Raw genomic sequence first — 21,575 nt, forward strand, 5'->3', positions numbered from 1 at the left:
CTATGTTAAGTAAAGATATTTGAAAATTAGAACAAACTATTTCTTAAACATTTCAAAAGAAATTCCTGTGCATCAGAAAATATATAAATATCCCACAAGTGTGTGTAGGAGAAAAGGAAATATTTTTGGTCAATTTAAAAAAAAGCCTGCACTGGATCCTTGCCTTAACCATGGCACACAGGGCAAATGCCTTCTGCCCCACACCCTTTAAAAACTGTACTAAAATAGCATCAAAGGAATTTATAGGGAGATGGACATAGACATAAAAATACAAAATAAAGGGATGAAGACAATTCAAGATGAGAGGGGGTGAAAAGCAAACTAGACATGTGACAAAATCCTTGAAGCAAGGAGACAGATGAATAAAATGGCAGCAAATAAGAGAGTCAAAACAAAGCTGAACTTTAAGCCTGTGGAGTGAGCAGCCTGTGGAGATTAGGTACAGGTATCTCTGAGGGAAGGGGCTTCCCTGAGAGCTCAGCTGGTAAAGAATCTGCCTGCACTGTAGGAGACCCCAGGTTCGATTCCTAGGTTGGGAAGATCCACTGGAGAAGGGATAGGCTACCTACTCCAGTATTCTCAGGCTTCCTTTGTGGCTCAGCTGGTAAAGAATCCACCTGCAATGTGGGAGACCTGGGTTAAATCCCTGTGTTGGGAAGATCCCCTGGAGATGGGAACAGCTACCCACCCCAGTATTCTGGCCTGGAGAATTCCATGGACTATATAGTCCATGGGGTCACAAAGAGTCAGACACGACTGAGCGACTTTCTCTTTGGATATAAAGACAATTAAGTCCCCAAAGCCCCTCTTCTGGCTTGTACAACTAAGCAGGGGACTGGAAATTTCCTCCAGAAGAGCTGACTGTAAGACCAGCTAAAATCAGGGATGAGACCATGCAACCGGAAACAGGGAAGGGGGTCAGAGCTTGCTCCATGAGATCTACCCTCTTCTCCCTGCAGCCAGGTTTCTCAGCAAGAAAACAGACAGACTTACGGACACAGATTATACAAGAGGGAAGCCCCAGGTTATTAGCCCCATTCAGGCACTCAGAGCTTCAGTTCTCTTTTTTAATTCATGTGCCTGAATCTCATTTAAACAAAGGCAAGGTTATTCAGACACAGATAAATAAGAGGAGGTGAAGCAGCCATAAAAGAAGAAGAAATAAACCCTAAGAAATTAAAAACTAATGCAGCATCAAGGTAAGAATCCAACAAAAGAGATGAAATATAAAGCTAGAAATCTCCCAGAAGGGACAATAGAAAGACAAAGAGATGGAGAGACAGAAGAGGGGGGAAAAAAGGAAAATTAGAGGATAAGGTTGCAAGGTACCACATCCGACGAACAGATATTCCAAAGCCAGACACATACAGGCTGCAGAGCATAAGTTTCCAGTTAAAAAGGCCCACCACGTGGCCAATTACATGAACGAAACAAAACATACAGGAACACCAAAGAATATAACTCCAGAAATAAGATGATTCTAAAAGTTTCCAGAGGCCAAAGGGTGGAGAGAAGGGGAAGAGGTTAATAACAAAGGATTGGGACTTAGAAATGGCATTGGACTCAACAGCAACCTTGAAAGTAAGAAGGCAACAGAGCAATGCCTTCAAAATTCCAAGAAAACATTTCCAACCCAAGCTCACATACCCAGCCAAACTATCAATCAGGTAGGATGAACAAATAAAAGACATTCTCAGACATACACGGTCTCAAAAAAGTCACCTTCTTGCAACTTTCCCAAGAAGCCATCAAAAGGAGGAAGATCTGAGATTCAGAAACCAGAGAATCAACCAACCAGAAGGAGACAGAGGCTAAAACAGTGAAGGCTTTCCAAGATGGCAGCCAAGCAGCAGGTCCCAAGAGCAGCCAGTTTACACTGGAGAACATACAAGGGCTCTCAGAGGAGAGCTTGGAAAATAAAAAATAAAAACACATGTGAGGGATTATCTGACATGTCTGGAAGTATCAGGAAATTCACTTGGTGACAAATTAGAAAACGAAATACAGAAAACAAAGCAAGCAAAAAAAAGAAAGTGAAAGTGAAGTCGCTCAGTCGTGTCCGACTCTTTGCGACCCCATGGACTGTAGCCTACCAGGCTTCTCCGTCCATGGGATTTTCCAGGCAAGAATACTGGAGTGGGTTACCATTTCCTTCTCCAGGGGATCTTCCCGACCCAGGGATCGAACTCAGGTCTTCCGCACTGGAGGCAGGCACTTTAACCTCTGAGCCACCAGGCAAAAAAAGGAAGGAGTTATTAATCCCAGAAAAAAAAATACAGAGTAAAAGAAGATATAAAGTCAAAATACAAGATTTGATTATGAATAATATTTATACAGTCATAATATTTCAATATTTATATATTATTAAAAACAAATTTTATATTATGTCAGTATTGAGAGGATAGGAAAGAAACCTTAAGTGCTAAAGACTCATCTTCCACAGAAGGAAATCAGTAAATAACTAAATAGTATTGTGTAAAAATCAAATTATAAAAGCAAGCCATTTAGCAATGTGGAAGCAAATGTTATAAAAAATCCCAGAGCTGGGGGTTCTCAAAAGCAAGACACTGGAGTGGGTGAGGGGAGGACAAGAGATTTATGGGATTTAAAAAAAATTATTTGCATATATTACCTTGCTAAAAATAGAAATTGAATTTACAAAAGAAAACATCTCCACTGAGACAACAGGGTACTCCAAATGATAGTTATAAAGGCTGCCAACATTTAGTAAGCTTCATCGGTTTTTTCCTTTGGTAAAAGGGATTGTAACTTACATAATCAAAAAGAAGGCATCATCTTTTGGAAACCAATTGGGCAATACAAAACATAAAAAGTTTTCAAGTCCACTGACATTGTACCAATACTTTTGGGCATCTGTTCTTGCAATATAATTGAAAATAAGAAAAAGCAGCTATGGTGCACAATATGTCTCTGCATTCTTATCACTAGAAATGAAAAGCATATCAAATAAGGGAAATATGATTAGCATGTTATTAAGAAGTCAATATTAAGCAACCAACGATTACTATAAACACCAGAGAACTTCAAAGAGATTGACAATGCAAATATTTTAAAAGAAGACAAAATAGCAGGTACGTGATGGAAAAGCACATGTCCCGTTGAGAAGAGAACACAGGGGAAAGTTAGCTAAGAGACAAGGGAAATGCAGGAACAAGTTTACTTTTTAACAAAAAAGATATTTTTAAATGAACTATGAATCTCATCAAATGAATGCTACCAATTAGCTATATATAATAATGAGCGTGCTCAACAAAAGGACTAATCCTTTGGAGTTCTTCAATCATAGAGCTGAAATTTAATTTCTTAAGGAAAGATTCTGAAATTTCTTTATGTGGGTTATACTAAAGCATTAGCTGACACAAAAGCCATTCAAAAGAGTCACATTTGAATAACAGAGCTTATGCCAGTTGTTCAAAAGAGTCTGACAGTTTCATAATGCATCTATGTGTTTACTCAGCCATGAAAAGCTCACTTTGTTTTCCAGGAAAGCTACAGCACAAAAGCCATCACCAAATCCATACATTCGAGGACCGTTCAGAAATAACACAAGAAACCAAGTCAACCAGGGACTTAGACTGTCAGTGGGTAATAAGCTAGTTTTATGCCTGTGGAAATGACAAGCTTCAAATCCCAATGTTCAACAGAAATCCTAATTTAATCCTAACTTTAAATCCTAATTTCAAGCAAGCAAATTTAAGTTGTTTTGCATGTTAAAAACATCCTCAAAAAGGATTTGTCACAAATACTACTTTATTCAACTGGGGACACACAGACCAGATAGAAATGGCCCTATCCAACAGCATCCCACAGTGAAAACAGCGATTCCTCAATCCTTCCCTCATCATCCTGATGGGACCCTAATTTGGCATCCAAATGCTTTAAATCAACTACATTCTGTAAGAGAGACACAATATCACTAAGACTGCTTAAATTTTCAAGTGTTGGACTTACAGATAGTCATGGAGGAAAACTCCAAAATTGTATAAACCCTTCTGCCTTCTCTGGGATGAGCCAAGGCCCACAGGAACAATTCCCACGGCAGTCTTGGCAGGGCGCCTCGGCAGGGCAATCACGTGATGGGGCACACAGACACCATTCTTCAACCGCACCGTGTTGATTACAGCGCCCTGGCCCACACCGAGCACATTCTGTACAGTGACACGCAAAGAAACCCAAATTGCCTTGGCCTGCGATGCTGCACCACAGTCTTCTTATAGCCACCATTTTTCTTAGTAGATACAGAGTCTTTAATTTGGTTGAACAGCATGTTTCTTTTTCCCATTCTCCATTTCTAACAAGATTCTTTTTCCTTCTCTTGATAAAGTGTTAGTTCCTCTCCCTTCTTAGGAAATCAGAGTCTTAAAAGAGCTGCGTCCTCTGCTATCACCATATGGCCAAGGATCGACAGTCTCCCCAGACTTCCCTATAAAGTAGGGGAAAGATGAACCATTGTTGCAGACTCACCTGGGGGATGACAGTTTAAAGAATGGGACTAAACTTCTGAAAAGCCGTCTGACTCTGAGCTGTCAGGACACCAGATTAACTCACAGACTTCCTTCTGGGCGTCTTCTAGCCCTTCAGCTGGGCTTCCCTGGTGGCTCAGGGGGTAAATAATCTGCCTGCAGTGCAGGAGACCTGGGTTCAATCCCTAGATTGGGAAGATCCCCTGGAGAAGGAAATGGCAACCCACTCCAGTATTCTTGCCTGGAGAATCCCATGGACGGAGGAGCCTGGTGGTCTACAGTCCATGGGGTCGTGAAGAGTTGAACATGACTGAGTGACTACTTTCATTTTTCAACCTCTCAACTAAACGCTGACCCCTTTCCACCCTACCTAAGTCTCATCACACCCCTGTTTCCCCAAAGACCTGAACTGCCTTTGTGGTCAACCAGCTTGGCAAAGATATTGTAAACCAATGGTTCTAATCTCCAGGTGAGGACAATCATGTTACAGTCTCTATCATTTTTATCACCTGGCAATGCTCTTCACTATGAGACTTAAAAAAGTGATCATGACTTTATTACCCAGAAGTTCTTCTAGGTATGTACTTTGCATACTTGTTTAAAAAAAAAAAAACTTTCACATATATTATTCTAGTATATTTTATATATTTGAATGTGCTTGACAGAATTATTCATAATTGCCCAAAATTATAAATAACCCAAATACCCATCAATAGTATATCTGACAGAAATATATTCTTACAATGAAATTTTTCATGGCAATGAAAATAAACTTACTCTTAGAGTACAGAGAAATCTAGAAATAATATTCAGCAAATAAAATCAGACACAAAAGAAGGCACACTATATTACTCCATTTATATCATGTAGAAAAATCACCAAAACTAAACTTCTTTGTTTAGAGATGCACACAGAGGTGGTAAAAACTATTTTTAAAAAAGGCAAAGAGGTGATTACTATTAAATCAAGTTAGCGGCTACTTCTAGTTGTGAGGGAAACATGGTCAGGAAGGGCATGACATGGGCTTTAGGAGTCCTGCCAATTCTAAACCTTCTAACCTGAGCGCTACACAGGTTTTCATTTTATAATTTGTTGTGAGCTGGATATGTATGCTTTTGTGCACTATTAATATATGTGTTTTATTTCACAGTAAGAGAAGTTTTAAAAGTTTTAAACTACTGATTAATCAGAGAGAAAAAATGCCAGACAATTAGGACTAATGACATCAAATTCTTCACCTTGACAGAGGTGATGGTAATGAAAAGCAATGACACTATGTCTGGAGGAGGAGAAATGAAAAGGCCAACAGTAACCACAACAGTAACATTAGAAGGATCATGCCGCAGCCATTAGCCGTCACCCTTTACTGTGGGATTCTCTGCGCCCAGCAGTGAGTTAAGGACTCCACTTGGATCATACTCTGTAGTCATCTCAACATTGCTACAGAGCTAACATCTATATAGAACGGTCACTGCTGCACAACAAACCATCTCAAACTCAGCGACTCAAGAGCAACACGATTTTCTGAAATTTCTCACATTTCTGTGGGCCTGCTGTTTTCACTTGAGCTCACTCATGCACTTTCACTCAGCGAGCGGCTCAGAGGGGCAGGAAGACCACCACCCCGGCCTCAGCTTATGGTTTGCTACTTGGGCCAACACCCAGCTGGAGCTCCTCCGCTCTCCACAGGCCTCTCTCCTTTGCCATATGATCCAGCGGCTCTTGGACCGGCATTCAAAGGGGGCAGAGTCCGGGAGGACTCTCAGAGCCAAAACCGTGAAATCTGCACCATGTCACTTCTGCCACAGTGAGGGGAATGGGGAAATAAGTCTCCACCGGTAGATGGAAAGAGCAGCAAAAATCACGCTGAAAAGAGGCTTGGAAGGGGTGAAATCTGGTAGATTACATGGTCTACTGTAAAATGAGGTGGGGGCCTCAGAGGTACCACAGAAGACCACGTATAAAAACCAGACGGACTATCCTATAAAACTCTATGATTCACCCCGGAGTAACGAGTTTTCCAAAGGAAATCTAAACAGAAAATGTAATAATATACTGGATAAAGTTGGTTAAGACGTGACTTTTAACACATGAGAATGTTAAAGGGAAAAGACCCAAGAAATATTCACAGAAGAATAAAAAGATCCATTAGCTAAAGCAGAGAATTCAAAGGATCAGAGCTCACATCCAGAATTTGAATTTGAAAGGGTTTCAGCAAACACTCAAAAATAAGAACTACTGACGAAACAAGTGTTAATAAGATACTTTTTCTACTATGTTTTGGTAAAGAGGTGTGGAATGGGAATGTCCCCAGGGGAATCACTTGACTTCCCTGGTCCTCTGTTTCTGTAAAAAATAAGCATTAAATGATCGAAGGGCTCTTTTTAGTTCTAAAAATGTTAGAACTGCATTTCAAAATATCTTCAATGTACCATAAAAAACATGACAATCCTATTAGCCCACAATATAACAAGCATGCACTTAAAAACGAATAAAATTACAGAAAGTAGATTAGTGGTTGCCTAGGAAATGGGAAATGACTGCGAAGGGGTATGGGGTTCTTTTGGGGGCGATGAAAACATTCTAAAATTAATTGTGGTAATGGCTGCACAACCCTGCGAATATACTAAAACCACTGAATCGTGAACTTTTAAGTGAGGGAATTGTATAACCTGTGAATTACATCTCAATAAGGATGTCAAACTGCACACAGAATTGACAGATGCTGATAAAGAAGGAATCCCCCTTGATCAAGAAAGACTAAGCTAGGAACCCAACCAGTCCATCCTAAAGGAGATCAGTCCTGAGTGTTCATTGGAAGGACTGATGTTGAAGCTGAAACTCCAATACTTTGGCCACCTGATGCAAAAAGCTGACTCACTAGAAAAGACCCTGATGCTGGGAGATTGAGGGTGGGAGGAGAAGGGGACGAGAGAAGATGAGATGGTTGGATGGCATCACCGACTCAATGGACATGAGTTTGGGTGGACTCCGGGAGTTGGTGATGGACAGGGAGGCCTGGCATGCTGCGGTTCATGGGGTCGCAAAGAGTCAGACACGACTGAGCGACTGAACTGAACTGAGCTGAACCGAAGCTAGGTACCCACACCTTTTCATTTAATTGAAGTGTAGCTGATTTACAATGTTGTGTCAACTTCTCGTGTACGGCAAAACGACTCAGTCACACACACACATTCGTGTTCTTTTTTGGACTGGTTTCCATTAGTTATTTATTAAAAGGCTCTGAATATAGTTCCCAGTGCCAAACAGTAGGTCTCTGTTGTTTATCTAGTTTATGTAGTTTGTATCTGCTAATCCCAAACTCCTAATCTATCCCCCCTCACCACCCTACTTTCCCTGTTGGCAACTATAAACTTGTGTTCTGTGTATGTGAGTCTGTTTTTGTTATATAAATTAAGTTCAACTGTCTTGTTCTCTTAGACTTCACATATAAGAGATACCATGTCTCTTTCTCTGTCTGACTTCACTTCTGTAATCTCCAGGTCAGTCCATGCTGTTATAGAGTGGCATTATTTCCGTTTTTATGGCTGAGTAGTATGCCACTGTATACCTGCACCACGCCTCCTTTATCCAGTCATCTGTAGACGGGCATTTAGGCTGCTCCGTGTCTTGGCTATTGTAAGAAGTGCTGCTGTAACCATGGGGGTGCAAGTATCTTTTCAAATTAGAGTTTTCCTGGACATTTTTATTTCACTGGGCTTCCCAGGTGGCTCAGTGGTAAAGAATTTGCCTGCCGATGCAGGAACCACAGCAGATGCAGGCTCAATCCCTGGGTCGGGAAGATCCCATGGAGAAGGAAAGGGTGACCTACTCCAGTATTCCTGCCAAGACAATCCCACGGACAGAGGAGCCTGGAGACCTACAGTCCATGGGGTACATTGCTACATGTGCCAGTGAGGGCAAGTTTTTCATCTCCAGTTCACTGATGAGGAAACAGATTTCAGCAACGTTACACAGCTCCCAGATGCTACTACCAGTTAATAACATTCTTTCAGGAAAATTCCAAGGCATACCCACGTTGGAGAATCACAAAATAATAAATTCTCAGGTAACTGGCAAACAAAAAACATCAGTGAAACTATATTCTAGTGAGCAAAGTGAAACAAAGTCCCGGGACGTGGGAACTAGGGCTGGGTCATACTACAATGCTGCCAGTGCTGTGGGGAAAGAAAACAACACGCTGAGGGGCCCGCATGGCAGTCCAGGCACACAGACCAGGTGTGAAGGGGAAGAAATCCAGACAGATGGAAAGAGATTACCTTCTGGGGGCACCTGGGCCTGGAATGCTAGCTCCAGATAAAGCCTAAGGCCAGGGGAAAGGCTGAAAGACAGGAAACCAGTACACAGAACTGGGACCAGTTCAGTTTAGTCGCTCAGTCCTGTCTGACTCTTTGCGACCCCCTGAACTGCAGCACGCCAGGCCTCCCTGTCCATCACCAGCTCCCACTGCTTGCTCAAACTCATGTCCATTAAGCCGGTGATGCCATCCAACCATCTCATCCCCTGTCGTCCCTTTATCCTCCCGCCTTCTTCATACAAATCTACAATATGTCAGAGCAAAAGGGACATGTCCATAAAGAAAAAGCTCGGTCTACTTTAGGAGGCAAAGGAGGAAACATCCCCCGCAGCAGGGCAGCCCTGGCAGATTTCAAAAAAGACTTCCCACACTGTCTGTTCAACTGGCAATTCAAACTCTGAACGATTTTTAGATAGACATACGATGAAATTCAAAACAGAGTCAAGAATTTAGAACGCTGATTCACAAAATGGGAAGCTGATGGCCACGCCCCACTGCCTGGACCACTGCACAGATGATAAACATGAAATGAGATGAAAGGTTCAGCCGCTCCAATAACACTAGCCGCCCTCTCTATAATGGGAAGCAGGAGAAATCTATTTCCCTGCTCACTGATTCGTCCATAAGACAAGTAAGTGGAACAGACCACAGGGAAAAAAGTCTCCTGTTCTAAAACAAATGTTTCAATCAGTTCCTGACTGAGTGGCACAGGTCCACGTTCTTCAGACAACAAAGAAGAGTGCGTGTTCTTCTCCTTGAGTGGCCCCAGAAGGTCACAGGCAAATCAAAGTTCAGAAAAGCAAACGAGCTTCCCACTAGAGCTGGCCTGCATACGTGAGCGCTTACGACAAAGGTGTTTACTCCACTGGGAATATTTCTCTTTCCAATTTTTCTGTCTCTGGTCTCTACTAACCATTTTACCCTCTCTTATTTGCTAACAAATTTTCACATTTTCAAGGTGCTTTCATTACATTATCAAGCTGGCGTCATGAATGAACAGTAAGGAGGTACGAACGCCTCAAGGGTGTACCCTCGGTAATTAAAATAGCTCAGGTGTGAATCACTGTGAGAATCATAAAACGGGGAATGCTTCATTTATGGTGCTATGATCAGAAGTCTGTGGATGAGGATGGAGAGGTATTGGCAACGGTTTGGAGAAGAGAAACATTCATCGAGAGTACGTAGTTCTCCTGTGCTGAGGACCCTATTGAGGGAAAGCCGTGGGCACTGGCGGGCAGGCTGGTGGCACAGAGAGAGGAGGGCCAGCATGGGAGAATCAGATACCACAGCAAGAAAGAGATGTCAACCTGAAACCTAACAAAGGGGAAGGATTAAATACAGGCTGGTTAAGTAATGAGTTACTGCATGACCATTAAAAATGTTTCTATGCTATGCTATGCTATGCTATGCTAAGTCGCTTCAGTCGTGTCCGACTCTGTGCGAGCCCAGAGACGGCAGCCCACTAGGCTCCTCTGTCCCTGGGATTCTCCAAGGCAAGAATACTGGAGTGGGTTGCCACTTCCTTCTCCAATGCATAAAAGTGAAAAGTGAAAGTGAAGTCGCTCAGTCGTGCCTGACTCTTAACGACCCCATGGACTGCAGCCTTCCAGGCTCCTCCGTCCATGGGATTTTCCAGGCAAGAGTGCTGGAGTGGGATGCCACTGCCTTCTCCGAAAAATGTTTCTAGAGAATATTTAATAATATGATAAATCCGTGTGTTCTAGGACTATGAAAAAAATGCAAAAGTATATAAACTGTATAATGCCTGTTATGCTAAAAAAGTAATGCTGAGACTTACTTGGTGGCACAGTGGGATGAGACTCTGCCTGCCAACGCAGGGGACAGGGGTTCGATCCCTGGTCTGGGAAGACTCCACACACCAAGGAACAACTAAGCCTGTGGACCACAACTACTGAGCCCGTGTTCTAGGGCCTGCAAGCCGCAACTACTGGGCTCAAGTGTTGCAGCCCCCGAAGCTGGCGCACCTGGAGTGTGCTCCACAGCAAGAGAAGTCACCGCAGTGAAAAGCTCCACAATGAAGAGCAGCCTCTGCTCACCGCAATTAGAGAGCGAACACATGAAGCCACAAGGACCCAGCACGGCCAAAAATAAACAATCAATTTTTTAACGCAATACTAATTTTAGGGGAAAAAAACACTTTAAAAAGTTAAATCTGAAAAAAAATAATTTTAATTCCGTGAATAAGGACCACTCGGCTGTGGGGTACCTATGTTTTGTACCATAAAAATCCAAAGCCTATTTATCTGAAGGAAGAGTTGATTTTCCTTTAAACTTGAACTGACTTCAAGCAAAACTTGAAGGGAAGGCACTAAGACCAGCTTACGCACCAAGAAACAGCTCTTCCAACAAGAAGTCAAACAGATAATCAATTCAGATTATTAAAGTGGTCTCGTATTTTGACACAGGATTTTGAATAAGGTTGAATTTTTCACACATTGTACTCAGGAAGGCATTACGTGACTCAAGTGGAATAAAATCCTGTTTGGGGGACGTTTTGTCTTGGATTCAATACAACTCTTCCAAGCTAACAACAGGAGCAGGCACTACACAGAACCCACGCACAGGGTTCTGAAGTGGAGGAAAAGACGTCAACAGACGCAGTCCTTACTCTCAGGAGACGCCCAGGAGTTGACACAAACAGTAGTTAAGACACAAGGGGGAAAGTGGAATCATCACAAGTGAGGCTCAAAATACTGTGAAAGGATAATAAATGTCTTGTCTTTAGCTACACCTGATACGCTTCTTTAGGTTAAAAAAAAAAAAATCAGGCTTATTTTATGGTCAATCACGCCACACCAGTAAGATCAGTTTCCAGTGAGACACCACTTAAACATGGGTTATTCAGAAAAACTATTAGGAAGACTTGCTAAATTTTCTCAAGAAATATACCAACATTTGGATCAATGCTCTGCGTTCTTCCAGGCTCAACTAAGAAAAGATACAGGCAACACTAAAGAAGGCCCATCCTGGATGAACAGAATTCTGCCAACTGCCAACTCGCTGAGGTTTTCCACCTCCTGAAGTAATAAACTGAGAGCACCCTAGCCAAGGGTTGATCTTTCCAGATAGCGAGCAAGAACTGGAGGAATCCGGTCACTGATGAATTAATAGCATGCTATTAACTCTGAGTTACCAGATCACAGTCACTCAAAACTCTGGGCAAGAGTCTCTTTTGCTAACCACAAAACTCATCAATACCTCTGTGGCTTGATATCTTTAGAATAATGACAGGCCTAATTTGTGAGTCTTTTTCTATATAATCTGAACGAATCAGACTGTATTGCATCATTTCCCCTGAATATTCAGCAGTGTTCCCAGTGAAATCACACCACCAACTCCACGGTGTCCCAAACCAGCCTGGGTCCCGAGGCGGAGGAAGCGTCCATTAGAGAAACCTCACAAAGACTCCAAGCCCTTCCACATAGGAACTTTTATTTGGAGATACCTCACTGTGAAAACAGTCATCGCGTGACTTTTTGTTACAACAGACGCAAAATATAATTGTTCACATGAATGTCAGTATAAAACCATGTCTTGGATTTGAAGCCTGAAGATGTGTGAAGGTCGGCACAGCACGTCCTGGACTACTGGGCACTATCTGCTGAGTGCCCTCCATGCCATGCTGACCTTCAACTGAGAAAGGGAGCCCTTGGTTTGGTCTCTGGTTGGCAGGAGAGCCTGTGTTTGACCCGATGCTGACAGGGGTGGAGGGGGCTGGGACAAGACTCTCTGTTAAGGACAGAGAAGCTGTTGGGATGCCCAAAGGAGGAGATGCAATGAAAAAGTGCACAGAACATTTGATTACACGGGAGGAATTTTTAAATGTCCGTCAATGTGACTGGAAATAAATCAAAATGGAAGAATGTCCCCTAACCTTCTAAGGTGACATGTAACGGCAGTTTTGGTACACACTAATTATAAGAGATAAGAAAAGGACTTTGTCTCTTATCCTCAAAAACACTGGAGATGATCACACTGTTGTAAGCCACTATCAAGAGATTTCTGGGGCAGTGGGGGGAACCAGTGAATTTGACAGATGCCCAGAATCCATGTTTTACGAGCTGTTGCACGGCTCACCCCCTGCAAACATTTTCTAATATATTCTAAATACAGTCTGTAATCACAATTCAAAACTAAAATTTCATAATTCAGGAACTTCAGTATGAGTGTCTCGCTCCACCTAGACAGGCTCGGGTTCCCAAGTGCATCTAGCTCCTGTGAGAGCGGCCTGGCGTCTTCAAAGGAGATCCTCTCTCGTGTTCAAACTTCTCACACACAGTAAATGCACTTTGCTTCCTACTGGCTGCCCCGACAGCTAAGCGAGAAGCAAGATGGAAAAAACCAAGAGCAGATTCCCTAGCAACTCCCAAACAGTTACGCAAAAACACGACGGAGCTCCTGCCCATCCCGGCGTTTCAGCGCCACAGACTGAACAGATACTAAGTTCCAGTGTTAATCCAGATGAAGAACCACAAACACAAGGCCTAATTTTGAAAACTTTCTGAATCGCCCTACTGTAAGGAACAAGAGAAACCACTAGTGTCCCCCAGAAAACACTCGGCCCCATGGTCTCCATCTAAGTAAACGCTTTGCGTGGGGAGAGGGCGGGCAGAGCTCTCTCCCAGCCACTTCTTCAGGCTGTGCTTTTCAACGTGCTTTAGATTTTATTTCTCCTGTTTGCCAGCAACCTTGGTCAGAGGCCATGCGACGTGCCTGGCACTGGCCCAACATCGGGACACACAGCAGGGCTGGGGGTACCCAGGCCCCCCCCACCAGCCACTCCACTCATTCGGCCCAACAGTTAAGGACTTGGTTCTTCTGTTGCCGCCAAGCTCTGCAGAGAGGTCCTGGCAACTGCTCACGCTGCCAACCAGTCATCCCTGCAGGATAAGAGTTTACTCAGTGCATCACCTCACGAATTGGCAGAGTCGGAAACCTTCCATTGCAGCCTGTGACCAAAACGAACATTCAGGAAAAAGGGAAGTCCTGAAAGAATCCCAGAGTGAAGCAGGAGAGGCAGCTGCCTTCCTTCAGCTCCTGGACCCCAGGAAACAAGCAAGAGCTCCCAGGTGGCCTGCTATAATGGTGAGGACTACCCCCCGTAAGCTCCCGGGGCAATTTTCTGTGGTAGCTTCAGGGTTCCGGCAGGTTCTGGGCTATCACTTCCCCAGCCTCCAACTCCCAGCCCAGAGTCCAGCTTTTTACCCAGGTGCGTCTAATAAAAGGTCATCCCTTCAGCCCTGCCGTGGGGTCCCATCAGCACCATCCATCCATTCTATCTGCACCAATGGAATCTGAGCCTGACCCGGCATCACCTTCTCTTTGGAAAGCACCTTTCGCAGCACTGCTGACTCCTGGCTGGCTACTCACTGATCATTTCTTTTAAGGTCAATCCTCTCGTATGCATAGGTCCAAGAGATTTAAAATTAAAATCCTACGTGATCAGAGTGGATTTTGAAAGTCTAATTTCAAAAACTTCAAAACTTTACTTTTCACAAAAGTAACTCTAAACTAAATACGAAATGCCCCTAAGATGCCAGGTAGCAGGCTAGGGGCTCTATAAACATTGCCTCACTGGATCTTAAAAACCACCCTAAGCCCAGCAGCTACCAGTTCACAAATCATGAAAGTGCAGCACAAGGCAGCGACACCTGGGCCCCCTTACACAGGCGTCAGCAGCAGGGTCCAAACGCAGGTCCAAAGTCCCCACCTGTCTGCTATGATAAACAGAGGGTCAAGAAGCACTGTGGGGCCCCAAGTCTGCAGAGCTGGCTCCCCAAGTTACTGGCTGTCTGTGTGACCTCAGGCAAGCTGCTTAGCCTCCCTGTACCCCGGTATCTCCATCTGTAAAAGGGGTCATAACAGCACCCATCCCTCACTGAGCGGCAGTGACAATTGTATGAGCAAGTCCAGGTCAAGTACGTAGAACAGTGCTGGCCTAGGAGAAACGTTTGACAAATGTTAGCTGTAATTATCACTGCTATCCCTCCATAAAACACCCCCTCCTGACCGGGGTGAAGCCTAGAGGCGGATCGTTTCCTCCGGCCAGCATGGTAGCCGCACGCTGACAGGGACGGGGTGTCGTCTGAGCAGGGTCCCCACCCAGAGGTCGAGGGGCGCTCGCGTCAGAAGGCTTTGCAGTGCGATAAACTCAGATTGACTACATACTGCTGCAGTACTTTATAAACTGAAGCCAGTCATAAGCAATGTCCCCCGTAAAGGAGTAGCATCTTTCAAAGAGGAAAGAAGGCATGATCTTGGTAAATCTACCACTCAAACGTCAACAACTAAACTTTGTTTTGTGACCTTCTGGTCTTTTTTAAAAAAACTGTAGTAATTTATAAACATAAATGTATGCATTGAACTGTTTTTAAGTATACAGTTATATGGTGTTGGGTGTACTCACAGTGCTGTACAACCACCACTTCTATTTCCAGAACTTTCTCATTATCCCAACCAGACTCTGCACCCAGTAAACAATAACTCCCCAAATCTCCCTTTCTCCAGCCCTTGGAAACCATTGATCTGCTTTCTGTTTCTATGGATTTGCCTTTTCTGGATATTTCCTATAAATTGAATCATACACTAAAAAAAACATCCTATATACCTAAGCTACTAAAACTTCTCAAATGTAAAATATATAGATCCAACCACAGCGTTATGCCCTCGGATTATCCTGTTAGGATGCAGCTAGGTGCTAAATGAGGACCACATCCATACATATCAAGATTTCTGTTATTTTCAAAAGCAGAGAAAGACCACAAACGAAAAGACATTATTACACATAAATCAATAGACTGCTGAGACCACATGCTTACAGGACCTGGAGAAGGGACCTTAGATGTTAGTTAACAAGTCCAGTCACCCCCAGTCTACTTAGTACTAGAGCTACTATCCAAATAAGGCAAGTAAATTCAAAAGCAGCTATTTCCAACTCATCAAATAATCCAAAACACAACAAAGCAAAAGAGTGAATGAAAACCAACCTGAAAGGGCTGGAAGTATTTCGGGGAAGCCTGGGGACCTCGGGAGGGCAAAGTCAGACGAGACTTCAGATGGGCACACGGGTGGGCGGGGAGGCCAGGAGGCCCGCCAGGAGGAGGGCGGAGCCCAGGCAGGTGGGCGGGGAGGCGGGAGGCCGGCGGGAGGAGGGCAGAGCCCATGCAGGCAGAGGCCCTCTGGGTAGCGGCCCCTACAGAGCCCTGGCCCTGTGATGACCAGTAGCGCAGGCCTTGGTGCTCCAGAAGCCAAAGGGATTCAGGCTCCCTGCCAGGGCCACTGCCTGGGAGTCTAAGGATGAGAAAGGAAGGCGGGCGAGTGAGGCACACTGCCCGTGTCTCTCTCCCTAGCCTTGAACCAAGACCACCCACCTCTCAAACAAGCCGCGTTCCATGTTCCACACGCACACCTGCAGGTCAGGGGTGGAAGCTCAGGGTACCCCTCATCTCATCACAGCTTGTCTGACCCCCAGGGAGCCTGGATGGGTCTTCTCGAAGCCCCCAGCAGCTGACCCCCGCTCACAGAACAAGACGCAAGCCCCAGAGCTACACAGTCTGGCTCTCATAACTGGGCACCTTCTACTGACAGCATCATCGTTTCCTGTAGGTTGTGGCAGTTTGTGAAGTGCCTCCTCGTACCCCATGCCACCCACAGAACGGCCCAGGCAGCAGTCCATCTTTTGAACTGAACTCGAGGAGGACTACATGGTGCGTAAGGCATCCAAACCACCCCTCACACCCAGGCTCCCCAGGCTGCAAGTCTGACATCCAGTTACCCTCTGCCCGCAACTGCCCAGTGGCCTTTCTGACCTCGGTCCCCCCCACATCTGCAGCCCCAGGGAACCATCTGCTATGCGACCGGTCCCCCTCACTGTCTCCAACACCTTTCTCCAGCTAGGAACATGCCGCTCACCCCAAATGCCACAACCTCTCAGAAGTCTTTATGCCCCATCAATATCCTGTGATTTACCTGATGGAAAGGAATACGGAAAACAACATGCACTTATGCACAGACACGTATAACTGAGCGCTTCCCTGGTGGGTCAGGTGGTAAAGAACCTACTTGCAATGCAGGAGACCCAGGTTGGATCCCTGGGTCAAGAAGATCCCCTGGAGAAGGAAATGACTACCCACTCTAGTATTCTTGCTTGGAGAATCCCATGGACAGAGGAGCCTTGTGTGTTACAGTCCATGGGGTCACAAAGAGTCGGACACGACTGAGCAACTCAGCAGGCATGCATGCGTGTATAACTGAACCACTTCGCTGTACACCAGAAATTAACACAACATTGTAAATCGACGATACTTCAATTTTTTAAAAAATTAAGTGCATCTTCTCCCACCACATATGCAAGATTTGAAACTTACCGCCATCATGAAGTATACATAAGAACCATACAGATCAAAGGTCTAAGGACAATGCCGCGCTCTTTCCCCATGCATGGTTACCAGGCGACAACGGGGACTGCAGAGGATGCTGCAAAAAGCTCAGGACGGAGCAACCAGCACAGCAAGAATGGTGATGAGCCAAAAGGGAGCTCAGATTTGCAGGAGCTGTCAAATGGCTTATGAGTATCTGAAGACCTGTCACATGGTGAAAGAGTCAGACTTGCTCAGTAAGGCCCAAGCAAAGCAAGAAAAACATCCCTCTATAATTGAACTGAAATATGGCAGAGTCCTCTGGGGACCCAGTGACTTCCCTGCTCAAACAGGCTAGATGACTGCTCAGTGTGGCTTCAGGATGGAATCAGATGGACTAGATGGGAAGTTGGCCTACAAAGTACCTTTCTGACCCCGAGATTCTGCAAGTTCAACTTCCCTTGGGCATGTTCTTCCTTCCAGTCAAAACATACCAAGGTTCTTAGATAACAACTTGTGATCTGCTCTCTGGCTTATAATTAACTAGCCCTGGGGCTTCCTTGTGACTCAGCTGGTAAAGAATCCGCCTGCAATGCGGGAGACCTGGGTTCAATCCTTGGGTTGGGAAGATCCCCTGGAGAAGGGAAAGGCTACCCACTCCAGTATTTTGGCCTGGAGAATTCCATGGACTGTATAGTCCATGGGGCCGCAAAGGGTCAGACATGACTGAGCGAAAAGTACAGCATCTGCAAGAAGCAGCCAAGCCATCAGCAGGTTATCTGGGGTCAGAGTTCAGCACTCTAAAATCAAGTCATACCATGATGTCACGGAACTTCCCTGGTGGTCTAGTACTAAGAAATTGGCTTCCAATGCAGGAGACACGGGTTCACTTCCTGGTCAGCAAACTAAGATCCCACGAGCCGCGGGGCAGCCAAGCCCTCGTGCTGCAACCACTGAGCCCACGTGCTCTAGCGTCTGCTCTCCACGCACAGGAGAAGCTCCTGTGCCACAACAAAGACCCAGAGCTGCCAACAAGAACGAACATGACATCACACCCCCTGGTGACTGAGGAGGAAAATAAGCCTGATCAAGACGGATGTCAAAAACACAGCGTGACTTTTCACGGGAGTTGCAAGGAAGGAGATAAAGGAAGAGTCTGGCCAGACAGCATCAGCACTGGCTTCTGCGCAAGGATGCAGGCCGCAACACAGTAAGCTCTCCACGAAAGGACTACGTCCTCCCTCAGGAGCTACAAAGAACTTTAAAAAATACGGAATCTTAATTGATTCCTATCTGTACTTTCCATGCTAATCGAAGGCTCTTGTTTTAAATCCAAAAATCAGACCTCATAAAGGAGAACAGTGGGGGCTTCCCAAGTGGCTCGGTCGTAAAGAACTGCACGCCAACGCAGGAGACATGGGAAACAAGGGTTCAGTCCCTGGGTTGGGAAGATCTCCGGGAGAAGGAAATGCCAACCCACTCCAGTACTCTTGCCCGGGAAATCCCATGGACAGAGGAGCCTGCTGGGCTACAGTCCACGGGGTCGCAGAGTCGGACGTGACTGACGTGGGTATCCGCGCACACACACACACACAGGTGAGAATGGCACTATGAGTGGGAACTGCTGCCGCGTCCAAACTCACACTACCTGCCTCGCGACCGGCCAACGATGAAGAGAAGAACAGTGGCTGCGCTAGGAGAGCCAGCAGGCTGAGAGGATGGTGGCCTCACGTCCCGAAGACCATCTCGCCCGAGTCAGAAGTCAGGCTTCCTTTGTACTAAAAGGGGAGGCAGTCAAGTCAAGCATTTGCTGATTCCCATCAGCCTCCAGAGGGATTCTGTCAATTTTTTCCTTCCTGCGGTCATGCACAGATGAGCTGGGAGCTGGTCAAGATCTTCCTGCCTGTGACCTGAACAAAGATATTTTAGCTTCACACTCACTACTGGGGAGTCAGGGTTGCCAGAGATGGGCCATTATGTAGAATTTAAGCTTACAGGCAACATCTCTTTAGCGGGACACTTGTAACAGAACACACTGTCCTCCCCTGTTACAGAAGGCAGGTCCGGGTGGAGCACTGTGAGGCCGCAGACCAGGAGCAGGCTGGCCACGGCCTTCAGGCTGCCGTGACCTCCCCAAGGACCAAGGACACGGACAGGTCAGAGTCTGACCTTAAGCGAAGCGTCTGGGCGTCTGATCTCTCTGTATGTCGGTGACAGCTGAGCTGGAAGAAGCTCTGGCGTACCTCTCGCCACCGCACCTGCTCAAGCCCTTTCTAGCGCTTGGGAGGCTCCCACCTAAACAGGGCTCAACCTTCCCCACTGCAGGGAACACCCTCACATCTCCCAAGAATACACCTGTGGATTTCACGTCTGCCAGGTCAAGACCAAGAAGAGGAGAGGATGAATCCTTTATGTGGCCATTCTTCCTGCCCATTACGAAAAAGCACATCCGGAGAGGCCCTCGGATGGACAAATGAAGTGAGCGGGCATTCAGTGCCAGTGAGATTTCAGTACACAGCCAGGGACAGATGAGGTGGCCATTCGTCTGCTAATCCCGGGTGAACCTCGGAAACCTGAGCCAACCCTCCAGGACCTGGCTGCAGCTCAGCAAACCCCACGTGCTGGCTGCTCGCTCCCCAGCCACCTCTAGGAAACACACTGTCACTGCTCCAGGCCACTCACCTGTCAGCACACTGGAGAGGCCAGCAGTGTTCTGGCTCTCAGAATGCCAGAGCCATCTTCCTGATGAGGCCACAGCAGGGCTGCCAGACTAAGTCTTGTCCTGTATCTCCCTGATCTCCTCCATTCCAAAGGTGGGATTCACACAATGGTACTTGTTCTGGCTTTCTGGGGTGGGGGGTAGGGCTTTATTTTAGGATCATCCATTGGTTTAAACACTGAAGAAGCAAGTTTAAACCGTTTTCCCTGGTCTCTCGCTGGCATCTGAGCCTTTGCGGCCCCTGCATCCTCCGGGCTCCTCTGCAATTGTCCTCTCTCAATTGCTATGTTCTTCTTGTCAAGGAGCCGTATTCCTTACCAGCCACCTGACACTGGAACAGTGGATGTGCTGTTCCTAACAGGACCCAGAAATACACAGCCAGGGGAAGAACAAAGAGTAAACAGTCTCTCAATTCATGACAAGTGTGGTGATTATAATTTCTTTCGAAAGTTTTAGTTCAAAATAATTACTGACAAAAACCTAAATATGTTTGATGGGCTCCATTCAAAAAGGAAAAGAACAGAATGCTCTCACAACATTAAAAAAAGAAAAGTTTTTTTTCTTAATGTTTTAAAAGCCTAGTATTAGAAAGCAAAGCGTTAACCTTGGAGTCTTTCCAAAGTCAGCTTGAAAGGGACCACTACAGTTACTGAAAAAGTTCCCCTTCATCACTATATTTAAGTGCAGGGGTCTGGACTTCCCTGGAGGTCCAGAATCCGCCTGCCAACTCCAGGGACAGGGGTTTGATCCCTGCTCCAGGAAGAGTCCACACGCTGCGGAGCTTTTATGCTTGCATGCAGCGACTACAGATGCCCTCGTGCCCAGAGCCCATGCTCCATGAGCCGCCACCACAATGAGAAGCCCGCGCGCTGCAACTAGAGAAAGCCCTTGTGCAGGCCCAGCACAGCCAAAAACAAGTTACCTGGTTTTAAAAACAGAGTAGGGGTCTGCACAGAATCTGAGAAAGGCCACCAGGGCCCAACAACTTGGCAAAGACCAGAGAGCGGAATGAAGACGGAAAAAGCAAGCGGTGGCTTCTCAGATGGTCTTCGGGACCATCCAATAGTCTCAGAGTAACTGAGGATACAAAACGTACAGGCACGACCGCAGAGATCGTGTGGCCCGCAGGGGGTTGTGTCCCTAAGCAGCTGTGTCCCTAAACAGAGCATCTGGAACTCACCAAGGGCTGTGGGAACACCTCTTAGGGTGCCTGGACCAACGGAGGGACGGGACGAAGAGAAAACAGGGGGAGTGGAAACTGGGGAACGATCAAGGTCAACTCAGAGAAGGCTGGCCGTGGGTGTGTCATCCACCTGCAGGAGTGACCGGGGGCACGAGGCAGGTGTCCGGCCGTGCGGCACTGCTGCGGGCGTGTTTCAGACACTGATGCTAATCCCAGGGAGCCGACAGTGTGCACAGCTCCACTCCAGATGCCCGCGTAGAGTGCCCTTATTTATAACAGGACTAGGAGCAAGAGGTTTCCATTTCACACCAAGGATGGTATATGGGACGGAAGTTCACAGGGGCTGAGTAACCTGCTGAAGGTCAGAAGTCTTAAATTCAGCTCCTGGCTCCCACTTTCTTGCCATTTGATGACACATTTTTCTTTCATTTTCGAGGCCCCAGAAACTAGCCAGTAAGTTTTTAAGAAAATCCAGTGGAAAAAAGATCTTTTG

At 45.8% G+C, this 21,575-nt stretch overlaps 1 protein-coding gene across 4 annotated transcripts in view; it reads right to left on the reverse strand.

Moving 5' to 3' along the window:
• LRRC1 (leucine rich repeat containing 1) overlaps window positions 1-21,575 on the reverse strand; it is a 130,095-nt gene that overhangs the window by 83,645 nt on the left and 24,875 nt on the right. Inside the window, exon 1 of one of the 4 annotated variants that reach the window (XM_060403074.1) lies at window positions 15,810-21,164. The exons of 2 other annotated variants lie outside the window; for them this stretch is intronic. In XM_060403074.1, the coding sequence (XP_060259057.1) occupies window positions 15,810-15,986 (177 nt within the window). In that variant the 5' untranslated portion in view covers window positions 15,987-21,164. Of the gene's footprint in view, window positions 1-3,972; window positions 21,165-21,575 lie in introns of those variants that run through there. One more of the 4 variants, XM_060403076.1, reaches the window with a different exon arrangement.

Source organism: Ovis aries, chromosome 20 (genome assembly GCF_016772045.2).
Source record: "Ovis aries strain OAR_USU_Benz2616 breed Rambouillet chromosome 20, ARS-UI_Ramb_v3.0, whole genome shotgun sequence".
NCBI classification, from domain to species: Eukaryota; Metazoa; Chordata; class Mammalia; order Artiodactyla; family Bovidae; genus Ovis; species Ovis aries.